We start from the raw sequence: 17,581 nt of genomic DNA, 5'->3' as shown, positions 1-17,581 counted from the left end.
CTGGGAATCTATGAATCCATGCATGCCGATTGGATTGCGACGGGAAGCAAAAGGGCCGAGGCAATGTACGCACTACCCCTTCCCAGAATGCCCGTGCCTCTCCACGCCCGCAGGACCTTTAAGGTGACATCACGCGTGCCATGTCCCGCCATCTAAAGCCACCTCCGCCACATTAACTTCGACGAACGATGCTATCCATGCTCTGAGTCGCGTTTGACGGGCGATCTCTGTCTCGGCTTCAGGCCGTTTTACACGGGGCACGTCATTGCGCAATCTGACGTATGCACGAAGGCGCAGTCAAAATTGCGTCGCGTAAAGCGGTGAATTGCTAGACCGCACGCGAGAATGCATGGATACGAGATGGCAAAATAGTCCCTGGTCTAATTCCGAGCTCGCATTCACTCAATTTCAAAAATGTTTTAAGTGCTAACCAGCGCAATGATATGCCCCCTGTAAATTGGCCTTTTCAAAGACTACAATTGTTAAACATCAATACTTTCCGCGAGTCTAGTAATAGGCAAAGATCACCTACTCCTTGTAAAAAGATGAAGATGACAGTGATGCCATTATACTGAGAAAAAAAGCCACAGAATGATGGGCATTGTAAAAATGGTACACTATCATGTTTGTATATCACTAACCGACACCACTGCAACTAGACAACCGCAACTAGATGGTCATTGACGACCAAGGATTGTCACATTGTTAGGGACCAACGATCGCCACTCGAGAAAAGAATTCAGCTAAGCAAGTTTCTAAAGTACGTTTCACCTGCCATAAAGAACATTTTCAAGGCGAACGCAAACTTCACGAACGCCCATTGGTACAGAACTTGAAAATGACAGCATTACGGTAGAAATCTAAGGCGGAGGAATGCAAATTCTATGGAGATATTCTAAGCGAAATTATTTCGCCACACACAATTCTACACAGTGACGCTTAAAACAGACTGATTCTAGAGTCAATAGCGGTCAATAAACAAAATTAAAGTTTGACACTGAAACTAAGTTGAACCAATCGCAGTAGCCATTTTTAAGGGGGCGCATCACCTCAGCTCGACCGCTCTTAATCGGTAACGCTTTATTAGGTAAATAAAAACGCTTTCAAATTCATATTTTCATAGGATATAGAAGAGAGCGCATTTAGCACAGGCCGGTAACCACAATTTGAAAAATTCACCTCATTATTTCCTCAAATGTAATTGTGTGTATGAATTACAGGAAAATGTTTAACGGTCTGTCTCTGATCTGGTACGGTGCAAATTATAATTTGATACTATGCGTTTGAAACGTGTTATTCGCCGCGAAAAATGACAAAATACCCGTGACTGGCCAATCGGGCGTGATGATTCTTCTCAAATAGGAGTGAAAATATTACAATATTTTCTGTCTCCTTCATCGTCGAGGGTGATAAGGCACAAAGAACACACTCAAATCCCGATGTCGTCCTTATTTCAACTTTATAGGCCGTCAAAAACTTTTTTAGGAAATACACATACGACGAACAATGCAACCGCGTCCTGGAACCTTACGAGCCCGCATTTCCGGTAAAGAACAAACGGCGCGCTTGTCAAACGTTAGGAGAGGGAGTGGAGGTGGGGGAGGCAGGAAGAGCCAAGGGGCATGGGGGAAGAGGAGAAAATTGAAATGAAGAGTGGTTTGCCGTTCCCGACTTTCGGGACGAGCCGGGAGCAAGCCGCCAACGAGCCTCGTGATACACACTCAGCACGACACGTTTTCCCGGACTTGAATGAAAAAATATATGACACCAGCAAAATAAAGCTGAATTATTCACGGCAGTAGAAATTACCACACTTTTTCGAGTCTTAATTGTCTTTCTTTAATGTTCTTTATGCTCTCTTCTTTAAGAACACCTTTTAAAGTGACCACATCTAGTTTATTAAGAAAAGATTCATTCGTTACTCATACACAGGTGGGAGATAGTTAAAATATTCGTTACTTATACACTGGAGGAAAATATTGAAGTAATGGCTCTGTGATCAGAAACCCGTCGCACACATAAACTTATTGTGGAAAAGCGCTTGCGTGAGAACTACCTTTCATTTCAATACGTCGAACTTCCACTATATCACGCCTGAATTAGTGAAAATTGGAGGAAGATACTTATAATTCACCTCTGCAAAAGTCAGCTACGATTGAGGGACATGAAATCGGCGATTTTTCACGTGATTTGCACTGCGGCCATACGGAACCAAACGTTAAATTTTTAAATCATTAACCTTACAAAGGTGCTGATTTTTTGGGGACGCTTGGCATTGACAACATGAATTTTTCATTTTATTTAGCGTAGTAAATTGTGATCCGACTAAAAGAACCATGCGCTACGTTATAGTATTCAGAAAACGGCCAAGGCATATCGAGAAAATGAGGATAGTTCAAGAAAATATTAGCAAATGTATAACAGATTTTTTTCAACACCAAGAACAAAACGCAAACGTTGTTGCAAGAGCGTCACACAAGTCATTCCTTACACTTTTTGGCAACAAATAATATGCAAAATTTTAAATGTTGATGCCTAATAACAGTAAAAAATAATAATATATTAATGAATGTAAGATATCACGTGTAAAACTCATTGAAAACTATTTCATTATTACTGTTAATACTCTGCTTAACCTTTTTTCGGCAAAGAGAGCATGCAACTGCCATAATGACATTTAAGCTACCAAGAACTAACAAAGCAGTCTCCGATTATAGCTGTGACTCCTCACAGGCGATTAAGAGTCATTTAATGGGCTTGATCGACTCCATACTCGTTTTCTCCGCCAGAGATATGGGTAAGGTGAGCTTGACTACGAATTATACACCAACACCAGCCTCGAAACGTTTATGCAACGATAAATGGCAGCGGGAGATGTTTTGCCACGGATTCAAGGAGGCAACTGGCTCGAAAAAAAATTTAAAATGAACTCGATAACCGTAAACCGAATGAAATAAAAAAAGAAAGAAATGCGGTCAAAAAAGGTTTCCCATTTTAACCTCGCTCATTCCATTTATCTAGACGCTTACAAAATCTCGGTAGCAGACGATATCGAAACTGGGTTATTATCATTTTCACCATAATTCCCCACCATTCATGGAAGAAAAATCGATTGCTCCGGCACAAATTATTCCACATCAAGTCTTCGAAGGGCCAGCGATTACTACATACTTCGGTATAAGATTTCGATTCATGACTTTCAAGGGTGGAATTATTCATAGAATAACGAGTTTGGAGTCGATGAAGCCGATTAAATAACTCTTTATCACTTGTGAGGAGTCGAAGCTAATACCGGGGCCTGCTAAATTAGTCGTTGGAATCTAAAAAGAACGAAACTGAAAAGATAAACATAACGTGTGCGGAACACCTAAACAATTTGTAAAATCAGGTAATGGAACTCCTAGAGAAACTCCTACAGACAGCGGACAATTCGTAAAAATTTCATTGGTATTATTTGTATTGACTACACACTCCAAGCCCATACAAGAGGGATATAGGATTGGATATAGAATTTTGTAAATATATTGTTTGAAAAAATAACGATAAACTCTGCACCATTGTATGTATAATAATTTCATGAGGGAAAATTTACATTTACGATTATCCGCGTGTCCAGACACATACGAAAACCAGAGAGAATAAGCAAACTGCTAAAAAAAAAAGAAAAATGTATAACGAAATAACCCTCGAGAAGGTATCAACTACAGTAAATGTTTGCTGACAGAATGACAGGCTCATTATCAGTCCATTTTTCGATACGTTCATTAACAGTGGATGGAAGAAAGAATACTTGAATATAATATCCATTCAGTCTAATTTACTCTCCGTTTTGCCACCAGAGACTTTCATACGGATACAGTGCGAGCGCATAACGATATCTTCACCTCGCAAGCAAGTAATTAACCAACTCATTTTGATAAGACGGAAATAAAATTCTAAATAAAAACACTGCAACTTACTGCATCAAATTAAATCGGCGGAAGAAGGGACAGGGAGTAAAGTTAGGGCTTCACGCACTCATAACCCGCAACTACAGGGTGAGTGCCCGACGCCATTTAATGTGAGCAATTACGAGAATAATTTCTTGGGCCCGGCACGGACTAATTAAAAAGAATGATACGACTTATCCGGCTGACACGGGAGTTCACTCGCCTACTTTAAGCCCCTACAATTCACTCATTAAAACAATTCATTAAAACTGGCCCAGTTTTAAACATGACTTACATCACAGCTTTGACGGAGAATATAAGACAATAATTCAATTATTTGTACACAAATGCGTTGAGCAGATCCCTCCTCATGAAGGGATCCCTCAATTAAGTTTTCACTCATAATATACACGCTTTAATTTTTTACAGGGAAGAATCACCTATATTGAACGCGAAAACACATTCAAGGTAATTGCATTTTTTAAGAATGTTCAATTATTTTACATTTCATTCATTCCCATAGTATGTAACTCACCTCCTATCAAACTATTAATGTAAGTACATGAGTCGATGTAAAATAGCCAAATCCTAAGCTGGCTTTGAGCAAAAAAAAAACCTATTTCAAAACGCACAATGAATCAAAAATTTTGTCGGCCATTAAATATAAAAATATTTTTCGAAGAAGAGGATTGATAATGGGTTATTCAGAACTTTCAATCAAACCCTTTCCGGATTCATTACCTGTTTAAATGGGCTAGACCCGGCCTACGCAGCGCTCAACATCCAGTTAGTGGAACAGTGATTTTTTACGGTTCGTCGAGTATTCCTCAAGGTGGCAGGTTTGATTCCCCCAGGAAGTGGTTTTTTAAGCGGCGGCTGTGCCGTGCATTACCCTCGGTAATGGTCGTGAGCTGATTTATGGCTTGCCCGCTATAACCTTCACTGCGAAGCATAAGCTTCCCAAGTTTCGAAGCCCACTACCAAGCGGTATAAAATCGGCAATGAATAACGTTGTTAATTTATTTAAGGTCGTACCTCTGCGAAAAACTTCCTTTCACTTGTGTTTAGCGCCATTAACCATGGACCATTAAAGTAGACTAGGATTCAACTCAAAATGTAGAGTAAATATTCTTCCCAGCGTTTTGGAAAAGAAAAATCGAGCAAATTGGGCTACAAAGTAGTATATTTTTAGGAAATGAATACCATTTAACATCATAAATGACCGAGGGACACTTAGAACACCCAAAAAAGGTTTCCCCGAAAAATTGATGCTTAAACTAAAAAAATTAGCTACACCATGGTCATTTTACGCATATAAGATATAATTCCACATTATTAGAATTTTACATCATCCACTGGTGCTGAAGATTAATTTAGAAACTCGGTTTGGCTTTTCAGACAACATTTATGCCAAGAATAGAATATTCTCTCTTTTCCGCGCTTATTAAATGAGACTTAATGAAGGTAGCAATGCTGGTAGCATACATGCCGTGAACTTCATTTTCATCATCATGAAAAGGTGGCTTAAATTTTAAGAAAACGGACTAGAAGATAATCAATAGTTTCCGACTTGACGTAATTGAATAATGTGGAAATGAAAAAAAAACCTTCGCTAATTTCAAATGAAATTTTGAATAAAAAATGTTTTTTTTTACATGGTTTAACCCTTCCGTGACTGTGCTGGGTAACTCGGTTACCCCGCACAGTCGTTCGCGTAAGTTTTCTAGGCACAGTCACGAAAGGGTTAAAAGATCGCATCAAGAATTATTTCTGTTAAACAGAACCTTTCGAAAAAAGTAACGCATTCCGGTTGTAAATTTTAATTTTTTATTTAATCCGGAACGAATTAATATCGTTAAGTGATCGTGTTCTGCACAACTAAGAGTGCTCACGATGGCTGAATAGTAACGAAAACCTGAGGCCAACACTGAAATCCCCAAATTCATTAAAATTATGAGGAATGGAAAAACTATCTAATGGAATACTTATGGATAGATTTTATTCTAACATTGAAGCATATTCTAGGTAAGTGTTTCATTGGAAACACACTCCTAAATTGAAATAAACAAAATACTAGCAAACGTCATCGTTCGAATCAGTCAATCAGACCCATTAGTTGACAGGTGATCTGTGATATTGTCGTTTCAATTTTGGTTGTACAAGACGACTGTGACTGATTATAAATGTCCAGGAAAACTGAAAAACGTACCTAAACCACCTAAGTTACGATGTTCTTGGACATGGCGGAGATAAAAAAAAGCCATTCTCGCCAGAAAACTTAGGAAAGGGCATCAGAAAGAATAACTGTTATACGCCAACCAAAATCCATGGAATGCTACTACATTGAATACTGATACTTATTACCCTGAAGACATTAAATTCAATAGAGTCAGTAAACACTACTCCTGATAAAATCAACGTCAAAAAATAAGATAAAAGAACGCAGATAAAATAAGAAAAAAAACAAATTAACGACCAGATAACTAATTTTCTGTTTTGCCTCCGTCACTTTTACTTCTCATTCGTAATGAAGCAGTGAGTTTTAGCCAATGATGCGATCGTTCTCTTTCTTCCCTCAAACCAACTTTTCGAAAACTTTTAACAATGGGGATTTGGTTGGTGCGGTGGCTTGATTTGGCTTCCCATTCGGTGGGCTCGGGTTTAAATCCCGGCGATGGCAGAGGGTTTTCATAGACTGCCCAATCCCTACTTGAATTTTGTGTGGATGACATTTAAAGCGCAACACTTCGCCCGTCGGATAGGACGTTAAGCTGAGGTCCCCTTGGTACCTATCGTTAAGAGCAGGCTAATTCCGACGCCAGGTTTCTCTCCACCCTTCATTCCGTACACTTTCCTCAGGGAGTAAATAACCTCAGGTGTCGGTCACCTCCTCCAAATACAGTAACAGTTTTAACTATCATCGCCAAGGATATGAATATGTTAAGTTGTAAAAAGATCGCAAACGGCAATCCAGCGCGGTTGTGCATCCCCGCGGCAAGCGGCGCGGCGAAATCGGCGGCCGGGACGGCACTTATCGCTCGCGGTGTCTGCGGACAGAAACGGGGTCATGCAACACACGGCGGGGAAACTGAGCAAACGCGGGAGGGGGGGATCGGAAGTGGGAGGGGAGGAGGGGCGCCCTGACGTAAGTCCGCCGGCGGGAGGCCGGGAGAGGGTGCACTGCGCGACTTCACATTGCACCCGAAACCGTACCAATAACTCGGTCGCGGGGGCATTTGTGAGCGATTTTCTGGATCACTCGTAACCGGGCATTGCTCGAATGAAACGGATTTAAACACGGACCGGAAATGGTATTAACTGGCCCTCTCAGCAATATCCGGAGGCTTGGTTTGGCCCAATGGGTAGAGCGAACGAATATTAAGGCCGTTTTACACCGGGCACGTCATTGCGCAATCTGACGTACGTACCAAGGCGCAATCAAATTTGCGTCGTGTAAAGCGGTATAATGCTACAACACATGCGAGAATGCGTGGACGTGAGATGGCAAAAGAGCCCCCGTTCTGATTTTGTTCATGCAATCGTGCAATTCCACGCTATTATTACAGTTTTTTCGATGTAATGTATTTGAATATGAGTGGAATTAAATTATATTATATTAGAAATGAATGCAGTTCTAACCTGCGCAATTCTCTGCCCAGTGTAAAACGGCCTTTACATTGAGTCAAGGTGGACATATATTACAGTATAAGAGAGAATTCTCCAGTCGGTCTCCAGATCTGTTGTCATCCAACGCGCATTTAAATGGGTTTATAAAAGTCGCCACTCGCGTCGCTAACGGGCACAGCGTTCTGAATTTCAGGGAGAAATAGGCTGTAACCAAGTCTGTCAACAGAAATTTATACTCGCGATGATGTGATCCATCAAATTTATAACTTGTCAATGATTCCTCCTGATCGCAAAAATTACATGGTATACATTATGAATAAACGGATCGCTACGTACTCATCGCCGCGCTGCGAACATATTTTTAAAACTGTTTAAAATGCGCCCGAAGTGGCAACATAATGAAGCTTCTAATGGAGTGGGTTCGAGCTTCGATTCCGCGTTGGAATCTAGGAAACACTTAGAAAGATCCCAAAACATTAAAATTCCCAAGGGGGAGGATCAGCGAGAAATGACATAGCCCTCCTGACCCGAATGTGCGAGTCGCACGCCTATTGGTTTAGTCTAGGGTGACCTCTAACCTTATCAACCTAAACCATCTCATAAATTGAAGCAGTGATTGGGGAAAAGACATATGGGAGAGGTCCGGGACTGGAAAGAAATGTTCGCGGTGAATACGCTTCTCTTTGGCGATAGAAACTAATTTGTGGCTTCGGCAATGGACCACGAGTTAAACATATAAGAAAAACTGGAATGAAATCTAACTGTAAGAAGTTATCTATCACCGCTACCTAAGTCTTTCAGAAAATAATTACGTCCCAAATGACGGAGTCATGCCATTATTCGAAAATCGGATTCGGATAGTTGCCATCCTGAAAACGATTTAGCAATACTAAGTGGGCGGCTTTGGCTAAAGACATTGACGAAGGAAATTTCTGCTTGACGCAGCATTATTGAGATTTTAAGATAAAGTCTGAAAAGTGGGCTGAAATTTCGACACACATTCAGATATCGCAGAATCGAGGTTATATTACCTCCACTTACGTTCCCCAAAGGCTGCTATCATTCATTCGTCTCAGTTCTCGAAATAAACCCAATCCCCAATCATGAATGGGACCACATGTTCTGTCCTCCTACAGCATTATACGCACTTTGTGTACATCAAGGCTTTTGCTGAACACTGGACACAGGCAATACACGCGAAAGAGAGTCAAGACAATTTTATCGATGCCAGTTTTAGATGGAAAATTAGGATAAGATTAATTTACAATCAATTTAATAAATAATACTTCGGCTTAACTCGAAGTAGTAAGTCATCTCGGTAGAATTGAATGTACTTCTTATACAATAGAGTTTAGTGATATGATGACCAAAAAATTAAGGATAAAAATAATATTTTTTGGAAAAATTATAGATCATGACTGAATTCACGAAAGCTCAAGGTTATACATAAGATGATCCAGCAAATCCGCTGAAAACAAGTCTCTAGTATCACACAAAATTACCACAGCGTATCTAGCTTTCTACGCAGAGTATCTCGATTTTTTATACGAAAATGCGCAGTTGAAAAAACATCATCATTCACAAAAGCACAGCTGAAATGTCACTCTGAGTAGACCATCTCATCAGGATATCCATCTTTTGCCATAGAAAAAGACAAACGCTTCTAACATTCCTCGAGCCAAAACTTAAATAGGACAAAATAAAACATTCGATCATTGCGTTTTTTAAATTTAGATGAGACTCCGTTTGAAACTCCGTTCCAACTCACATCTGTGGGATTTCTTTAAAAGAACAGCATTTTTCGACATCTTTTTTTTTTAAGGATATCCATATTTCGCCAATACATAACTGCGCTGATTCCACCATACACGACTATTTGACGTGCAACACGACGTCTAAAGGAGGACGATGGGAAATATGAAAAAATAGTCTCATTCCACGAGCGATACAGACCTAGAAAGGAAGGCCATTGACGATTAAAATGGGATCGGGGAATCTCGAGGGGTGGGGTAGGCGAAAGGAAGAGAGGGGAGGGATAGATACGGAGGGTGGGGAGGACAGCTGAGATTTACGGAGCGAGTTTAAAAAACAGCAAAAATAGTATTACAAAGGGGTGGTTTTTCCATTCCTCACATGAGGTTACAAAATCGAGCAGCAGACGATCGAAATTTGGAGCTGAAATCCGCTAAATATAATAGGATTCAATGGTAAGATAGCGGAGTCATGATCAACAAAGCAATTTCCGGAAAGTAAACTTTGTTTCATTTTTTAAACAACAGGAAAAGCGTTTAAATATAGGACGGCTATTTCTGATATGGTTCCCAGTCTCACGGAAATGGCACTATAACGATATTGAATCGAGTAAGCTATGTTTTTAATAAAATGCTATCAAAACTAAATAACCAAAACGAAAAAAAAATATTGCACTAGTAAAGGTCTATTTATTCTATAGAAAGGTCATATGCTGGGCTAAGAGCGAAAATACGATTCCTTCAAACTGTTAACATACAGCATTCGTAAAGATTACTCACGTAACAAAAATACTTCCATCATAAATTGAGTTGATAAAATAGTAATTTCAGTAAGCTCTTGTATATGTACGAAACAACGAATATGAGTAAATAGTTACCTAAGACATTGCCATCAATAAACAAGAAAATATAAAATACACCGTATAGCAAAATTAAAACCTCTAACTTCGGGTCGCATTTTCCAATTGGCGTAACTACATAGGACGATAATGGTAGTATTTTCGCGACTTTAATTTTTGAACAAGTAATTAACGGACCAAATAAAGTACAAGGAATCCTCCCTTATTGAGCATTTGAACCTAAATAAAATGGAAAATAAAATAAAAGCGAACAATGATGGGATAACGACCGTCCTACGACCCCTAGGCAGGATATAAAGGAGAAGCCACTGATTCTGAAAGAGAGAGCAGTAAAAAATCCAGAGAAAGAACAGAAGTAGAGGATGAAAGGAAAGGAAAGGAGAGGAGGAGAGCGGGGAGCTATGGAGGACAAGGACATCGCAGGCGCGCGCGGGGAGGACTTGCTTGGTAGTATCTCGATGTGCCAAGAGCGAACGGGCGTGAAAGAGAGAGAGGGAGGAACACTTAGTGCCGCGGAGATGGGCAATCCATTCCGCTCTGACGTCAACGCAACAAGTCACGGACAGAAACAAAACGTGCTGCAACGGAACTGCCCTGCCTAGCGTCAAGCGTACGTAAGGCCGGATAGAGAGAAAAAAATCAAATTAGCGAAAGATTAAATTAAGCACTCAACGAAAAATTAACATCATTTCCCTGGGGGCGCCAGTGAAAAGATAATGCAAACTGAAAGCAATCTATCTTTCTTCCGAAGAACAAACAACAAACTGCAGCACACATTGTATTCAAGCCGAGTTGAATTGATATTTTTGCATAGCTGCATTGATATTTTTTCCCGGAGTGAACTTCTCCATCGCATATTGCATCCAAGTTAAGTTCAATTCCGAGATGCCTTATTCCACGATTCACGGATTGAATTACCCAATCATGGATGAAAATTCCACGAAAAAAAATGACTGCGATACTAATCACCTACCAGAGATTTTCATGAATGTTGCCAAATAAATATTTGCTTTAAAGACGATATCATTCGATGATAAGAGAAGACGGCACTCCGGACGAATTTTGTGTACAATCCCTGACGCAAAACTAACTAACACGACCACCTTTGAACTATAAGTGTGCACAGAAATGATCCGCGTTAAGAATCGCCAGTATATACAACATGTAAAATTAACCCAGGCACCCGTCCTGAATTTCATGTATGATTTAAAGGTGATAAATGGCAAGTGCCTTCTCGGTGTAACGTATCTACCTTACAAATTTAAATGCAAGGAAATTACCATCCAGGAAACGACCCGAGAGTTATTAGCGAGATTGAAATTTCAAATTAAATTCACGGAAAGTTATATTCCACGGTGAAACTTTTAACTGCTTAAGCAAACGGAAAGTGCACAGAAAATTTGCATCTTAAGTAAACCATTAGCAAACACGTCAACGGATCTATAAAAGATGCGCACGTACGGCGCACCAAAGGATATACGAATGCAACATGATGCAACACCCATTGTGAAGTTTGAAGCTGACAAGATTATTCAATCTCAGAGACGCAACGTAAAAAGCGTAGAGAATCTATATTCACCGTTGAAAAACTGGCGGACGTCCAATAGTAAACCTAATACCCCTTTCCCGTGGCTACAAGATTTTTAATGCTCCAGAGAGGAGAAGGATTAAGTAACGCAAGAGTATTGCGGCACATCAAAGATTTGGCGCCCGTAAGATTAGTTTCGTCACAGTGAAAGGATTGAAGACGCCATATCACCCAGTACGTAAACTCGTGAGCATTCGGTCACTGTTACTACAGATGACCCAAGACATTCACGGATTAATATCGAAGTGGATTTATTAACGGTGATTCAAACATGGAATCAAACGAAATGTAGTTCGGGCATTTACTTATGTCCAAAGGTAGGCACAGGCACATGGAGTTTGGGAACAAATTAATTTGGTCTAGTAACAGGCTGGCAACTAATGACTCGATTAAATAGATCCCGCCATGTCCCAATTAAAGCTGGATATTGAACTAAATCAATAAACACGCATGACTGATGGGCGGTGAAAATGAAGCTAGCACTCAAGGCCAAAATGACAATATTAATGAGGAATTGAATGCAAAAAAAAATTAAAAGCTTTACTTCCCGTTTTTCACCAACATCTGGAAGCAATCAAACACTCACCTTCTTCAGCCGGCAGCTCTGTAAAGACAAAGAAAAGGAACATTAGTTGTTTGAAAGCATAGAATATTACATTAGCAATATTATAAAATTAGTAAAATTACATAATGACCACCGATATTTTTATAGGAAGGAGTAGAATACTCCATTAAAATAATATTTATTGTTATGTCGCAGTAATAGCCAGCAACATTCCACAAATGGCTGACATTTATTTATCGATAAGTTTTCCACTGCAAAAATAACACGCTAAATATTTTTCTGATTTCTCTACTGCTAAATGGAAAAAAATGTACGGTGGAGCCCGCGTACGTCACTCAAGAACTGTATCATACCTAAATATACTGCAGAGCTGGAGGTTGTTTACATGATTATCGAGCTTTTCGGGGTAACTGAAATAGGGTGTAATGACGAAGGGGGGAGTAATGATTGTTCCACAGATAATTTCGGCGTCCGACCACATAGACCACCCTATAAGAGGGTAAACAAAAATAGATAAAACGTGGCTATTTCTGGATACTTTCATGGATGCCTGGTCGAATCAAGAAATAAACAGTCACTCCATGACGTCGAAAGGAAAGTTACAGCTCGGGAAATCGATAGACGAGGAGGCTACTGACCAAACAAAGAGAGCACGAAGGCCCGTAACTGATGGTCCGCTCGCGAAAATTTGGAACGAAGAGGTCTTGGACAAGCTGCATGGAAAAATATCCATAAATTGAGCCACCGAAACGATGCAATTCTGAGAAAAACTGTCGAAATATACGGAATAACTTGAATAATAACGCCATCTGCCAATATTTATGGAAAGGGGTATATATTAACTGGAAACCAGGTACAGTGAACCAGGAAACATAACTGGATTAAAAGTGAATACAGAAACACGACCTCATCACTTTAATAGCTGGAGGGCATGGTATTTTTAAGGAAGAAAAAACGTGGACGCAGAATAATGAATACATACGATGGATACCAGAAAATTACGATATGGAAGCATAAGGTTAGTCGTTTCCAGCCCAAAAAGGGGAAAAACCAGATACAGGACCAATAAATGACTTCATTCCATGTGGAGTTAAAAAAATACAACAACACGCCGACGATTCAAATGCGGAGAACATGCGACGTATCTCCTCCGAGACAATATGACGTCGAAAAGATGATACGACCACAAAAGAGTAAGGACGCAGAGTAGCATCCGAAGGACGAGGACTGCGAGAAAGAACGGTATGACGTAAATGCACGTCTCGTGGCAAAAACTCAAGGAAAGGAATAAAGGCACGACCGAAGCATCTCTCTCATCCTCGCCTAAGAATGCGTTTCTAACAAAGAAGTAGATATTGTGAACTCGGAAATACTAATCCCAATTGCGCACGTCGGGGCTGTTAGCAAAAAATTAGGTTGTCTGACGAGGTGTTCGACTTAAATGCCATTGGAATTTTCGGTTATAAACTTTATATGTATGAGAAGCAGCACATTTGGAGTGATAATCAAGAATTAAGGTAAATATGTGAAAAAAAGTAAGTCTACCACCGAAAACTATTCCTCATTCAAAAAAAAAAAAACACTGAAAACATGGAGACCAAAGAGAGTAGAAAAAATGTCACCACATAGGTAAAATAAAATACAATAAACTTTTTTTATTGGTAAAACATTAGCAATAATTATTATTCGGGGTGTATCACTGAAAACTGTGTTGAATGCAAAAAATATTATTCCTATTATTTTGTCAAGAAATCAAGAAAATGGTGTGAGTTTATGCAAAGCATAAACGCACACCATTGGAGCATCCAACGGGAATGTTGCCAAACGAACAGAGGGAGCAAAGGATGCATTGGTCGGAAAGTACTGAAAAACAGGATGCGCGTTTGCAAGAGTAAAAGTTAACAGCTTAGGAATTATAAATGAATCGCTTCCCTTCATCTTCTACCTAGGAGCTCTTTAAAACTCAACATCACGCCTTCGGCCGCAGTTGATAAATTACGACCTCACTGCGGTGAAACGCGAGGAGTCACGACTACCTTGGATTGAACAATTAACAAAAAGTGACCATTTTTCACAATTAAGAAACATGCTATCCATTAAAGCAGGTATCCATACGTCACTTCTGCTAAATAAGATAGATAAAGTGCAACTATGCAAGGAGATAGAGCCTGGAGATCCTCCAAATTAACATGTGAAACGGGGAAACATACGATAGCATAATCAAAACGAAAGCTAGCATTGACTTCCCACTCAAATCATACAAAATAATAACGAATCAATCAATATGTATGAGCCTAACAATGGACTAATTCTGAGAATAATTAAAATGAAATTGGTCAATTGAGTATGCGTTAGAAGTCCCATTCAAAAGATGAGAATATTTGATACAATTCGGTCTTTAGTAACTTAGCCAAATTACGGGCGAGTGAGCAGCAGCTAATAACGTCTACAACCGAAAAATGAAAAAGCGAACTAACTTGAAAATGACAACTGAACACAAAGACCATTAAAATAAAGTTAGAAAATGACGTAAATGAGAGACATCGAAACAAATTTTGTAATAACTTCAATTGCCATCTTTTTACACCTAATTACGCTAAAATATAATGGGTTGAAACTTCAGGGAAACGTGCCGTAGACAGTGGCAAAGGTACCACAATTAAAGGATTATTAAAGTGGACTCTACGGGATGATTAAACTACACATTTTTTTATGAAGATGGAATGTATGATACAGCTACGGTGAATTTATGAATTGTTTCCTCGACAAAATGTAAGATCAAGAGCGTAGAGGACGTTCACTGTATGATAACGAACACATTGCAATAAAAATATCTTTACCGAGAAACGCTCACATTTCAAGGGCGCTCGTTACGCGAATCAGAATTACTCCTCTGGCCTTGACCATTATGCTAACAATCATAGTGGTGAATCATTTTCCTGAGGCTTCAACTGCACTCCTTCATAGTACACGTATTAACACGTGCCTTTACACTCGGATAATCAAATGCTATCCGCATTTCCTCAACCTTGCATGTTAATAAAATGGTAATTTTGTTCCCAAACCTACCGATACAAAAACAATCTCGCGGAATATTCATCACATCATTAGAAAAGAGTTTCACGGTCATTCCGTCACATTCATAAAGGTATTGGATTAATTGAGAAAAAGAGAAAAAATCGCGGAGCTGATTCTGCCTCCCTTATCATCAACCTGGCAATATTGAAGAAAAAAAGAACGCCTAGTCGAAAGGCCGTTTAAAGGCTGGTGGAGGCAAAAAATATTTGGAGGCGTCAGATTCGAGGATGGACTCGATATATCAGTTTGGACGGCTTGTATAACCTGCCGCATCTCGGACTGACTTCCCCGGCCCATACCTTCTCAATGCCCATTTCACCAGGTGGCGCCACCCAATCCCTTGGCCACGATTCCATCGTATCCACAGAGGGAGAGAGGCAGAGGGCAAGGAGTCAGGCGGGCGTCACGTTGCAATGGCGAAAAAATTTGCAAGGATGAGCCCTATTTTTCCAATAGAAATCAGATGCTGCTTTTATTTTTTAGGACCGCTTGCAATAAATAATTAACAGTATTTTCCGCCGCATCCGTTAGTTCTCTTTAGCCATCACTTTACCCAAAAAATGAACTTCACTGCGTACATTATACACTTAAGAGACGAGTGGAAATTTCTCTTCTTATGACCATACTTAGATTTAAACCACGAAAGTTTAACTTTTGACAATTAATCCAACTCTTCCAACTATTCACATTTAGTGATGGCTTTGGAAAAAAATATTTACTTGCTACACTCGCGGTAGGTACTTTGAAAATTCAAGACCGTTAGAATAACATTGAAGGAGAAGGGAACGTTTTTTTTTATTTATTTAAAATTACGTGAATACTCATTTCATTCACTAATATCATACGGCATGAATTAGTCTAACTTATTTTCGAGTCATGGCTGAGAGGAGCGAACTAGAAAAACCAGCATGCTATGACTCTGCACGTGACCGAGTCCTGGGCGGAGGCGAAACAAGTTTCGTAAAAATCTCGTCAAGTAACGTATCTGCTGAACGATGGCTCAATAAATTTTCTATTGAATTACTCACACAACGAAAAAAAATCTTTATGGGAACCTCGTCTACCTTGCACGATACTACACGTTCTGATAAAATCGGGAAGAGAGATAAGAGAGCACGCGACAGTCGCGAAGGAGATAAGTCTCATGGACACACAAAAAATCTTACCTTAGTACGGAAAAAGGCAAACGTAGACATAATTAGCCGAAACGGACTTGTTCATCGCTAACGATGGATCAAAAGCGGCCACCGAGTAATTAAAGCTAACAGTGCACGCGCTCAGTGGAAAAAAAATAATTAACCGGGCTCAAGAAGTTGCCTCAGAAAATTAGGTTACATAATTATCAATTACATAAAAGCTACTCCGGCCAAATTATTAATTGGATAATAAATTATTTAAAAGGTTTAAGAAGAAAATAAATCACGGGATCAGAATATGATCATAAAAATCTGAATTCTCGAATTCGGCGGCTGGTAAGAAGATGAGGGGAAACTGTCATTCTCAAATGAAAACAAAATTCAAATGAAAGCAGTATCAATCTATTGGCCAGGCTTAAAAATAAATTCCAACCGCAACTGAAAAACGATTTTAGATTCAAACGAGACGAAACTACACTAATTAAACGAGGCCTAAAAACGACTGCGTAAAGCGTTCGAGTGCTTATACTAAATAAAAACAAACTAATGTGCAAACAGAAGAAGAAATAAATGATTAGCAGGTACTGCAACAGAGGAATGCGTAAAATTCATTTATGAAGAAGATCTTTGAAACTATTTACGATTACAGGGTCAACAACTTCGTTAAAATTACTTGTTTTAAATTTTTCTTAGTGCAAACGGTTTTTGTGATGTAAAATAATAGAAAAGTTCCCAGACGAAATAGCATGAAGATGATTTTGTGGATAATGCCGCGACGAGCGAAGTAATATCAGATGGATCATGTCTACACACGATGGAGCCTGCTGGGTGAATACATTTTTCTTAGTAATGTCATAAGACCCCAAGAAAGAAAATGACACAGACATTCTTAATAGCCATTTTAATTTCCCAATTTTAACAATTTCAGCACAAGACACGTTTCGTCCTCCAGCTTTCTTCCGACGACTCTAATGCCATACAGGACATCCGATATCGGGTCTCTAGCTATACGCTAGACAAACGGCACAACACGCGTAGAAGCTGACA

The 17,581-nt window shown here is 39.5% G+C and overlaps 1 protein-coding gene across 8 annotated transcripts in view; it reads right to left on the bottom strand.

Annotated features, from left to right (window-relative positions):
* Positions 1–17,581, bottom strand: part of LOC124158868 (calcium-transporting ATPase sarcoplasmic/endoplasmic reticulum type) — a 101,110-nt gene that overhangs the window by 42,789 nt on the left and 40,740 nt on the right. For all 8 annotated transcript variants that reach the window (XR_006864881.1, XR_006864882.1, XM_046534265.1 and 5 more), the window contains exon 3: positions 12,342–12,359. Coding sequence is in view for 6 of the 8 variants with exons in the window: in XM_046534265.1 (XP_046390221.1) it covers positions 12,342–12,359 (18 nt within the window). In the remaining 2 variants the exon portion in view is untranslated. The remainder of the gene's footprint in view (positions 1–12,341; positions 12,360–17,581) is intronic.

This window comes from Ischnura elegans, chromosome 5 (assembly GCF_921293095.1).
Source record: "Ischnura elegans chromosome 5, ioIscEleg1.1, whole genome shotgun sequence".
Taxonomy (NCBI): domain Eukaryota; kingdom Metazoa; phylum Arthropoda; class Insecta; order Odonata; family Coenagrionidae; genus Ischnura; species Ischnura elegans.
This window is presented reverse-complemented; position numbering and strand designations above follow the sequence as displayed.